Source organism: Ischnura elegans, chromosome 9 (genome assembly GCF_921293095.1).
Source record: "Ischnura elegans chromosome 9, ioIscEleg1.1, whole genome shotgun sequence".
NCBI lineage: Eukaryota > Metazoa > Arthropoda > Insecta > Odonata > Coenagrionidae > Ischnura > Ischnura elegans.
In genome coordinates, this window is record NC_060254.1 from 41,648,592 (window position 1) to 41,661,058 (window position 12,467).

The 12,467-nt window shown below is 37.6% G+C and overlaps 1 protein-coding gene across 1 annotated transcript in view; it reads right to left on the reverse strand.

The window, feature by feature from the left end:
- LOC124165576 (tensin-2) overlaps positions 1-12,467 on the reverse strand; it is a 297,177-nt gene that overhangs the window by 192,394 nt on the left and 92,316 nt on the right. The window contains exon 4 of the mRNA XM_046543032.1: positions 11,980-12,017. Coding sequence (XP_046398988.1) covers positions 11,980-12,017 — 38 coding nt within the window. The remainder of the gene's footprint in view (positions 1-11,979; positions 12,018-12,467) is intronic.

Sequence of the window (12,467 nt, forward strand, 5' to 3'; positions counted from 1 at the left end):
CTGCCACTGGTTTACATTTATGTTGCATTGCACTCAACTACTTATTATTTGCGGTGACTTTATGGTATGTACCCTTATTTGACGGTTTTACCCTTGGGTCTTCGCGCGGAGGCCGCGTGCGGACGGTAATAAACCTAACGGTTCGCGCGCTTTCCTAGCCCTTTTCACTCGGCGGCTGCCCACTTGTGTCCCCAGATTTGTTCTTTTACTTTGAACACGTGTAAATTTTTCCAATCTAGAAGTTTAATTTTCCCAAAATAAGCCGTCTAAGCGATTGGCTCGCTCATTTCTAGCCGAGTCAGTTTCCTTTCAGTATTCCTTGTCGAATTGCCGAAGGACGTCCACAGAGTAGTTGCTCAGTTATGGATACAACGACAGTGACTAGTCAAGATTTACATAGTGTCGTCTTGGCAAATAGAGAGGGAATTATTCACAAAGTTTTTATACATGGAGCGGGAATCGTGAAATATGACATTCTTCCTATTGGGCAGCTTTCCGAAGAGGCATTGGAAGCCCGACACAAGGATTAGAACATTAGAAGACTAGAAAAAATCGGGTAAAACATACCAGAAAAGTTGACTTTTTGACTCAAAATTTACCTTATGTAAAACTATTTGATAGCTTCAACGTTGTTAGCAGTAGAAAAAATTCTATTTTTCCCTTGATATTTCCTGAGCAGAAGATAGGCGTGCCCCTGTAGAGTTTGCTTCCCGCATCACATTCGCCTATTTTAATTGTTATCGCCCTTCTAAACAACATTTTGGCCTACATAATCCTAAATAAGTTAAATTGCACATTTACAATACACAATTTGTAAAATGTTTCGTTAATTTACTAATAACTTAGACTCTAGCGACTTTTGGCCAGCTTTTTTCTATTCTAGCCCACTGTGCGACGCCGAGTTTCTCTCCATCCTTTCATGACGCGTCGGTATTAGCTTGCTCTTAACGAAAAGCACCAAGGGGACCATGGCTTAACGTCCCATCCGACGGACGGAGTGTTGAGCTTGAATTGCACACCACACAACACACTAGCAGGGGTCGGGCAGTCTCTGAAGATTCTTTGTCACCGTCGGGATTTGAACCCAAGCCTACGGGGTGTGGAACCAACTCTCTAGTCACCACACCTACCCAATCCCCACAGTTTTTTTTGTTTTGGTTCACTGTAATTGTATACAACTACCGACCCGGGTTTCAGCACCTATTGCCATCTTCTGGGGCAAGAAAGAGTTAGTGGACGGCACTGGGTGGTAGCATTAAATTTTTTAAACTAAAACCAAGTTATTTTAACTATTTACATCGAAAACTTCCACGAAGTAAAACCTGAAAAAATTTCTTATCCTCATAGCAGTTTATAACCAGAGTGCTGTATCCTCATAAGCCCCCTCAGAAAAACATGGAGCTATTTTGAAAAATACTACAAAAAAGTAACAACCAGTTCAATCAACATCCAACGCGTGGGCTTCTTGCAGCGGAAAATCTCCGAGCCATCAGACAACCCCGAGTGATGCTTCGGCTATGTGAGAGAAGCCATGGCACTCAAATTTTAATTTGCATCAATTTAGTGGGAGGGGAATCTCCATGTTGTTTTTTTCTCTCCGCGCGTAAATTTGTTCGTCCTTCCTCCCATCAGGTTTTTTGACGAGCTGGCCATAAAAGGATATTCACGATCATCCGAGCGAAACCGCAGGCATCTTCATACTTGGCCAAGACGAGAAGAACCGAGCGCAAGCAAAGACCGGACAGCGATTGAGACGCGAAGAAATGCAATAACGTCATCTCGCTCAGCCACTCGAATTAAATCGCAGGAGCCACTTCAGAAGTTAAGGACAAGCAAATTGAAACATTTTGCAGAAGAGCTATGAATAATATGTTCTATGACTGACATTGATGTTCTGAGATATGTAATATCAAAACTTCACATTTTTACCGTAGGCAGGGCCTGATTTAGATGAAAAGAAGCCCTAGGATATTCCACCCTTTTACCTACGATTTTAAGTCTGTAAATTATGTGAGATATAACACGATACATCATCACAGTGATACATATCAATATGTAAAATTTTTTAACTGAATTTAAATACTTGAGTGCGTCGGTATTATCATTTTAATTTTCTAAAATAGGTTCAGTAGATTTGTATGCGCTTACCTAATTTTAATGTTTCCAACAATTTGAAAGTAACTCTTGATCTTGAGGTCCTATACTGAAGTCTAACCAGCCTACAGGAAAATACGGCCCTGACTATTGCTATGGTTCTAGACACAAGAGCGTCCTTTACTCCGGCAACAATAGTTTTATTTCGGTAGGAAACAGGAATTAATTTTCAGCTGGATTTTAAATCTGCACGGTAGCAAGTTAATCACACTCCACAATTACTGCGAGCATATGACACATTTGAGTACATTAAAAATTCTTCCCTCAATACTTCTTTGAATAAATATTCCTTTCTCATTAATTTGCATGCCTAAAAAACCTTTATTAAATTAGCGATAAGGATCCTATAATCGTGGCAATGATCTGTATAACGGCTTTAGTAGAAAGAATTATTTATCTGTGATACAATGTATGATAGTTATTGTAATCGCGAAGGGTTTTTTTCAGCACTAAGTTGCTACATATTTCAGGTCTGCTAATTGCCTGAACGCTTGTAATTGACTTCAGCTCCCTCAAAATCTGCATTTTATAGGAATTGCATTGATTAACTCGCAAGAAATATGTAACTGCATTCCGATCGAAATGAAATATGACGATGAAATTAACGAAGAGTGGTTTATCGGCGATAGTCATATACACGCATTCATTTCCACTGCTTTTTTCTAGAAAAAATGATCAATGCAGTAGGTAGTTTAGTAGTAATGAACAAGATAGAAATCATCAGCGTCATTTTTTGCCGTTATTTTTTCGTTAAGTATTTTAAGTACCTATGATTTAAACAGCGGCATACTACAGAATATCATATATTGTTTCACCTCGTGCCGAGTTCAATTCTTTCATGCATAGGCGGATCTAGGGGGGGGCACGGGGGCACGTCCCCCCCTAAGCAAAATTTTTAATACGGTCCCATTATCATTGCATTCGTTTTGTATTATGAGGTATCCTTGTGCCCCCCCCCCCCCCGGAACAAAATCCTCGATACGGCCTTGCTTGTGCCCCCCCCCCCCCCAGAAAGAAATCCTGGATCCGTCCCTGCTTTCATGTCTCAATTAATTTAAAAGCACAAAGGTAAGAATAAAAGTCATGGGAGCTAAAAACTTAATAAACCTCAAGAGATGGGTATTTCTTGATTAGGAGCCAACCTCTTTTCCCAAAACAAGATAAGATCTTTACATTAGCCTTGAAATATCGTATATTGTCCAATTTCAGACTCAAGGTATTTTTTAAGAACAAAGTTGTCGTAAATTAACAAATATGTGGATAAAAGAACTACGTGTAACAATTTGACAACAAACTGGTGGTTTATAGATCAATTAAAATACCGTAATCATGCAATTTAATGATCGATTAAAGTAAACCGATAATTCGACGACAGACGCCTCTTTGTTACCATAGAAAAATAACTAAGTGGGATAATTCTGGATACAAGGCTGCCATTCATTAAAAGTTTCCGTGAAATTTTGCTATGGTAACGTAGTAGGAACATTAAGTCTCGACGAACACTTCATAGTTCTATGTGAATGAATGAAAACATGAATTGGCATCTAACAATGTATTCACATAGCGTGCTCTTGTTCCCCTTCGCTGATCTGAATGGCCTGCGATTTTTTTTCTCAACTCGGGAATAATTGAAGCGGCTATCTTTTAATCTTGGTGAGCACCGACGCGCGTCAACACCAGCACGCGGCCCAGATTCAGTTAATTTTTAAAATGCTAATGAGATCTCGCTTCGCTCTGTTAAACAAAAAAACTGATTCTGACATCCATTCGTGTGATAATTACTGAGAAAGCACTAAAACGGCGTGTGCTCAACCTAAGGCTCTGCGTCGCTATTTTTTCGAATTATGAACTGAAGCGGATTCGTGGATTACGAATTCCTACGAAAAATTCGAATGTGAACTATTCTAGATTGATTCTAAATTATTCAGAGAATAAAAATAGCTTGCACACTTTATGAAACATGACTACCGCCAGATAAAGCTGAAGAGGGAAAATGAATGGATAATATATACGATAAAGCATGAACATGATTTAGAAGAAATATCAAAGAAAATTAAAACACAGAATAGGAACTACACGAAATTGTAACCTGAGCAGAGTATGCATTGATGAACTTACATTAATTATTAATGGAATTATAGGCTACCACACTGTCTCAACATACTTTTCAACCTAATGGCAAAGTTACGAGCAACTGATAACGTATTCTTTGATAATCCTCTTGGTACATAAAATTATCTCAGCTAAATTCAACAAAACAGATTTAATTAGAGACGACAATTAAGAGTCATTATTTATTTTTACGCCGTCAAAAGTGTTAAGGTAGAATTAATTCAACTCCTTTAATCTTATTTCCGATACTAAGGTAAAATTTCATTAACTTCGCGTTTTAATATTAGGCGCCTTTTTGTCATATTAATCGAGGCCTGTAATTTGAATCGTAATTTTCTCAAAATATATCTCGCCCCTACGTTACAAAATTCATCTCCCGCCTGAAACTCATTTTCATATGAGGAATTAGAGAAACTAACCTAGTATATAGGGTGGTTTATGGAGAACTACCAGAGATGAATTATGTATACAAATGCTCACTGAGGATGATGCCAACCATTGGTGTCATGTACATTTCGGATCAGCAACCTGAAGCTCGATTTCAGCGACATGAATTTTATTTAGGCGTGATTCTTCATTGGTTTAAAAATAATTAAAGTATTTTTAACTCCACTATCTAACGGGAATCCTCCTTATGATTTTTCCAAAGAGGATATTTATGTAGAATACTTTGAAATTACTCGTCGAATTTTGACTGTCTATGGCTTGTATCACTACCCCATATACTGAATATCTAAGTATTTTAGGACAAGGGAAAACAGCTAAGGGGTGCTGGAATAAAAATAAATATCAATAAGTGGAGCCACAAAAGGCTACATCAATTTTTTGTGGAGACTCACTCAGCTTTATCTCTACTAGAAAACCAAGGGCTTCAGAGATAAGAATCCAATGAACCACCCTTAAGGGTTTTTAAGGGAAGCATAACATCTCGAAACAGGGAAGACCACGACATTAACTTTTCCAAAAAATTCATTCGATATTATCTCCGCCACAAACTGTCCGTCTGAGCGTTCGAAACCCTTGAAGCGGCCTCAAGGTTTTTTTTAACGAAAAAGCACTCCCATGATATCAACCATGCATTGATAACATCCGTGGCTTAATGGGTCACTGATCGGTATTTTCCCCCCACCGCGTAGAGAGCCCTGCGTCCAAGATAATGATTTCCCCCGTCTTTCCTTTTAGGGGTATCTTCCCACGAAGTCTTCCTGCGAGTTGAGGTCTCAGATGTTATCCCAACCAAGAACGGAATGAAGACGGTGCATTGCTCTGACCGCGAGTGGATGAAATATGGACGGTAAACAGGCGTTGGAATTCTCCTCGCCCACGTGAACGGTATATGGGGCGGGGAACACCCAGGGTGGGTTATTCGGCGTGTGGTGGCCACACCGGTTAAGGCGGGCACACCTCGGACCGAGAGAGAGTAGGTGGGCTGGAACTCGGGGTAAAAATGATGTTCTGTAATTCTACGGCTCCCGTGCAGCTATAGGCGTAGGTAGAGTCATTAAATCGCATTTCATAAATACCCAGTGATTAGAGTCATTAACTCGCTATATCCTGTTGTTTCGAGCGTATCTCAAAGTAATTTACTCATCATTTTTAAATAATAATAATAATAATAAAACATTTTTATCTTATATTTAGTTTGAGTTTAGTAATTAATAGATGAGGAAAAACTAAGTTATTGTTTCGCGTAAGGTTATTCGGGATTTTCACTGGGTCAGGTTCTTCATCACGGCTGCTATTTCGATGAACGAGTCGTCCATCGTCATCAAGGCATGTCTCGATGACAGCTGATTTCATGCCCTGATGACGACATACGACTCGTTCATCGAGTCGTCGGTCGTGATGGAGAACATGACCCGGTGGAAATCCTGAATGGCCTTCTCCGATACAATACGCCGGAAGAGCCCGCGATCATTCCAAGTTATTCTTGTCACTTCAAAATTATAATTCTCATCATTTCGGTTAAGTTTTGTCATAAAAAAGATTGGGAAAACTAAGTTATTCTCATAATTTCAAAATCATTAACTCGCGTTTCATAAGATTAGCAGTGTGGCCCAGGAGAGCATTAAGCGAGTAGATATATTGATATTTACCTAGAGGGAATTCTATTTTTCTGGGTATCTACCCATATGTAGTACTTAAAATGAAGGAGGGCGCTGAGGCTTTCAAAATAAAAACTGACCTGAGAATTATAAAAATACCCCACCCACCGAAGTGGTAAGTATGACAAAGTTTGGTAAAGGTAGACCAAAATTGGGTAAATACGACTTTAAGGGAGTCAAAGATTAGTATTTTTTACTGTTTGGATGATTTAACGATATGAAATTTGATTGCCTGGATTTATTTGACTTTTCTCCGACTTTTTCCAGTGAAAGTATGATTCATTCATTCCTTTTCACTCTTCTTCCTATTAAGAAAATTTCCATGCCATATCTATTTGCGTTGCATAAGTGGAGATTACGCAGTGCTCAAGGGATTATGGGCCATTGTAGAGTTTCTCCACTATTAACTAATGATGTAAAAAATACCTGAATACTGAAAAATATTAGGCTTAAACAGTTACATTCAATGATTACAGTTAATAGCTGGGTATTTAATGTCATTGGGCCACCTCGCTCGGACTGCGAGAGTGGGTTGGGCTCAACCACAGGTTCCGGATATATTCTGGTATTCTACGGCTCCCGAAGAGTAAAGACGTGGGATAAGTGATTACCCAGTCATCTATGCAACTAGTGACATGGACACTGTTAATATCGAGTAAAAAGGATGCTTACAGAAGAGGGAAATTCGCCAATTCTCTGGGTATTTACCCTTACCAAGTAATTAAAGTAAAAGTGGGTGATTAAACTTCATTCAGCTAGAGCGCTTTGCTGTATATTTGAGCTATGGTGATTTGAGATTTGGTTATAAACAGGTCAAACAAATTACTTTAATCGACGATAGATATCTTTTTCAAGGAATTTATCTTACCGTTTTCAATAAAAGTGTCATTCATGAATGGCATCTGCGCTCTCTTAAAATTCCCTCTAGTACAACCTGTGTTGCATTGTCCAGCCGCACTTCATCATTAATCTCGGGGCTAAATTATTAAAAGCCATGTTTGCTGTGAAAGTTACAAATACCTGATTATATCATGAGACTTATGTGAGAGTATGCTCGATGGAAGTGAGGCATGGGCAATGACAGCAGCGGAGAAATCAAGGTTGGAGGCTTTCGAAATGTGGTACTGTAGAAGAATGATGAAAAAGTATTTCACCAACAGAGTGAGCAATGAGGAAGTACTAAGAAGAATAGGAGAGAAGAGAAGCCAGTGCTAAATTTCGGCCGTTCTTCGGCGTTCTGCTAGCTCTCAGAGAAAATTGGGTACTATTAATATTAATAATTTGTGAGTACCGTATATAAATAAAATGCTTTAAACATTTCACTTTTTTTATAATTGCTGAAACATGATCATTCATTGAAACTTGTTTTACAAGTTTAAAAAATCGTAAGTTTCAGGGGAGTTTGAAATTTGAGAGATATTTGAAAATCATGTGTGGATGAAATGTGTGGGTAAGCGTTCCGGTGCATAATATTTTATAAATTGAGTACTGAGAAGCCATATGAAAACCTAAGCAAGAAGGCGGAACAACTAAATGGGCCATATCTTGAAGCATGGTGGTCTTTCGATGACAATCGTCGAGAGACATTTGGACGGCAAGAATGGAAAAGGAAGGCCGCGAATAAAGTACATATAGCAAGTAAAGGTGTATGCAAAAGAGAAGAATTTTGCATCTGTGGAAAGATGCTTTGATTGACCTCTGGCAACGTCGTTGAAAGGGTTCGTTCATTACATTGCACGATTGGTGATAAGTGATTTTATCTTACAACATGATAATTGCTCGATTTGTAAAAGAATTTTTGGCACTCTAACAAAAGAAATATCTTATAAATTTATCCTATGCCTTGATAGGAGAATTGCTCAGAGGAGAGCTACGTCATACCAATCTAAATATCACTGGTCAGTAATGATTGTTGACCATTGTTTACCCGGGAATAAGCCATCGAAATGTACGCTGAGAAAAAAAATCCTGGGAACTTCATATCTCTAGGCACACGTCGCTTGGACCGAGACAGAAGGCTGGAGTTGAAATTCGGATGATAATGATGTTCATTCATTCTACGGCTCCTGTCCGACTAACGCGTGGGTAGAGTCATTAATTCGCGTTACGTAAGGCTGGCGATGTGGGCCGAGAATATATTCAGGGCGTAATGTATTCATAAATGGCCTGATTTTCTGGATATTTACCAATACCTAGTACTTAAAATGAAGTTAGGTACTTGGGATTTCTGGAGAAATGTTGACCCATTAGAGGGCATTTAAATTAATCAGAGATTCAGGGCAACACGTATTTTTTTTAATTGCACGTTATTCAATGATCGCAGAGAGATTTTAAATAGTATATGATTTTTCTTCAAAAGGTCTTTTCTTTCCTACCATCGTAAAATAAACAATTCTATAAATTCAACTCATCCCTTCCTCTGAAAAATCCAACTTGTTCAACCTGAATTGCATGACCTCTGGTAACAACATTTAAAGGGTCCATTAATTACGGTTCTTAATCACCGATAAATGGTTTTATCGTGCAACATAATAAACGCTCGATTTGTAAAAGACTTTTCGGTATTCTTACGAAAGAACATCTTAGATATTTAACAAGTGCCATTAATACCTCATATTTTACTCAGCTAGACAATCTTCGCTTGAACCAAGAGAATAAGGTGGAGCAGGACTCCGAATGAGAAAGGTGTTCCGGAATTTCTCGGCTACCTATCAGAATTCCTAAGCTTGTATGAAGCGTGGGTTGAGCCATTAGCTCGGATGTCATTGGAAGTAACCATTTTTTTAAATGAGATAATGGATGGTGGTTGGGTTCACGCAAATGAGACGTTTTTACTTCGTTTTGACCACGCAGCATGGCTTCCTCCCTCTAAATCTCCAAAACTATCCAAATGTTAAGCACATAAATTTCCACGCAAAAACAAAAAGGTTTCTCTAGAAATAAGATTGAATCACAGAATCTGGAATTTCTTTTACCTAATTATGTGTGAGCAAAGATGACAGTGAATTAGGCTAAAGTTAAATTTAGAAATTAAGGCAAAAATTAAGTTAACGACACATTCACAGACAGCCAGCAGCGGTCAGTATAATACTAAGCGTATGGCAAAGAATATAGGCATATATGACGTGCCCAGCTACTGACTTAAATCTTATATCAAAAAGAGAAATTGTAAAGGTGACAGAATGCTTTCAGTTAATTTAGAAGGTTTTTGGATCAGTAATAATAAAGTAAATTTCAGATATAAAGTATTAAACGTTGCTAATCGAAAATGCTAATATCTTTGGCGTAAGATATTTTTAGTGACATGCGTGGAAGGATATTTATGATATTTGTCGTAAGCATGTCAAAAAAAAACTTGATAGCTTCGAACAAAACTTATTTTAACACTTTACCGGGCGACGCAAAGTTTTAGCAAAGCGTTATTGCTTAGATTGCTATCAGATGCATCTCAGCTGCAAGATTTCATCCCCGGTCGGTTATCAAGTTATGAAAATATTTTGTGTTAAATGTGTTGAGTGTTTTACTTTTGCCATGGATGCAAATAATTTACGAAATTTCAACATCTTGTCGTATAATAAAAAGTAATTGGTGCACACATACCAAGAAAATTAATATCAATGCAAAACTACGATGTATATATATTGTATGAATATACTGATAAACCGTACCTAATTGATGAAAAAGAACAAAGAAGAAAGAAGAAGATTAGATGATAAAAAACTTCTCTCTCCCCGATCAGATTCAAAATGTTTTTTTTATTCTATAGAGATGATTTATCTCATTTTTTCACATTAAAATATGGTCATAAGTTGGATGAGAAAGTATAGTAATACCTAAGATAAATCACAACGTGAATCTGCCACGATATCATATTTTAGATGCCAAGAAAACCCATTTCGGCCCGAGATTGGCACTGTAAATTAAGTGAGTGTTTAGGAGATTGCTCTTTCTCTGCTGTCTTCTTATTCAGATAAAATAAACTTTCGCTAACTATGAGACTGTCTGTGACACTAGTATTTATGTTACGGAGAGGACGAACGGATAAATTTCTGAACTTAACAAGGAGAAGCGGATGAAATACAAAACAACGAAACTAAAAGATATAAGTTTCGATGTTGAATCTGAATGGTACAGCTTGAATCGGAGTTTAGCTTCTACGTTCGCCACTGCGTTACCTTAAATCCCTTTTTCTAGTGAATTAAATAAGGTACCGCCTTAGGAATTAAATTATTCAGTTTTAAAATTTTAAGGTTGGAAAGTTAGGTGAAGCTTGGGCTCAACGCGTGCAAACCCATTAGCAAATGAACTTCACACACTCAGATTGGATGGACGAATTTCTTTTCTCGCCCGCCGATAAAGTCTAACGAAGGTTTAAAAATTAGAGAAAAAAAACAACACGGGGATTTTAAAAGGTGTATCCTTACTTTTAACTCGGAGTTCTACCATGAACACATCCCAGCGTCACATCCAAAGTTTTAAATTTCAACCAGCATAAAGACAATTCTTTTTTTACCTTAAAGTAATATAGGTAACTAAATGGAAAAAGAATAAGGCACTTAAAGTGTAGATTATCGAGGAAAATTTCGACGCGAAAGCCATAACAACTTGTAGGGTAGCGTAATTCAAAAAGCATTGCATAGTAATGTGAACTCGGAGGAACATCAAGATTTCCAATTATCTTGAGAGGCATAATATAACAATCGACGATAAAACGACGCAAATTTTGTCGAGTTTCCACATTTTACATCAGTGCTAACGTCAAAGAACTGGGTAATTCATCGTAATGTTTCTTGGTATTGCATCAATATTCAAAATCGAAGTCAAAAGTTAAACAAATTTCAGAAAAGCGTTATTTTACAGCTTATCCGCGTTTTGATGTATGTCAATATAATATTTTTCGAGTTGGTTGTAGACTGACAATAATCGCCACAGCTTATAATTTAGGCGTTTTAATACCAGAGTATTTCTCAGGATATTTCAATGCCCTCTGGGTAACACAATGAGGCCACAAACTTCTATGAAAGTATGGATAAAATTTTCTCGACCATTTATCTTTAGTAAACAGCCGTGATCATTCAAATCCGTAGTTATAGTAAAACTGACACGCGAAAACTACTGCATATGAAGTATTCCACGTTGATTGCATCACAAAAAAGTAAAATATTTTTACCGTTAAAGACTCCATTTGGAATGTAGGTCAAATTATGAAATGAAAAAGATCCAACGGCTCTAATATTTCTTTCTACACGATAAAACGCAGTTTTTATGCCCTATAAATAAAATGATGGAGTAAAATAGGCATATTTAGCAAGAATAAACTCATAACAGCCTGCCTGACTGGCTCTATTTATCTTCACAATTTGCCATTATTATACAAGATTTCCTAACACAGCATTAAATTCCTGTTAGTAATCTTTCCAAATGGTTTGAATCCGCATGCACTGGGTCAATGCCCAGAAGTAAGCCCTCTCAGTAAGTAGCCACAGTGCGCAAAATTCAAGTCAACCTACGGGTCGCGAATAATGCATGCACGCAAAAAACACTTTCCCATGCTCGAACAATTGATGTCCGCTCATGCAATTTAGATAAGTGAGGAACAAGTACTCACATCTGCTTGGCACGTCTGATGACACAGGAAACCGCAATCTGCAAAGCAAACAAAGTTTCACATTATTGTCATGGTTTTATTTGCTAAATTAAGCATTTCCAGATACAGTGTTTCTGCTCATTAATCAAATAATTCGGCTTCGTCATGCCCAGCAGAAAGATTACACGGCCAGAAATGGAATTAAATGCATTCTGTATTTATAGCCATGACATAAAATGACAATTAATCTGCACTCGCACACACAACCCTAAATTTAGGTCAACTCTAAAGTAAAGCCTACGACACACCACTTTTAGTTTACCACCACCATGACATTATGCGTCCAAAAATTAAACAAAATATACAAAGGATAAAATAAATTATCATTTTTACCACTCCCTGCAAGTTCCACAAAATTTTCTGATTTAATACGAGATTTGGAAATTGATGTAAAATAACCGGATACTTTCAATCGTAGTAAATAACCAGGACATTAATAAGTATATAAA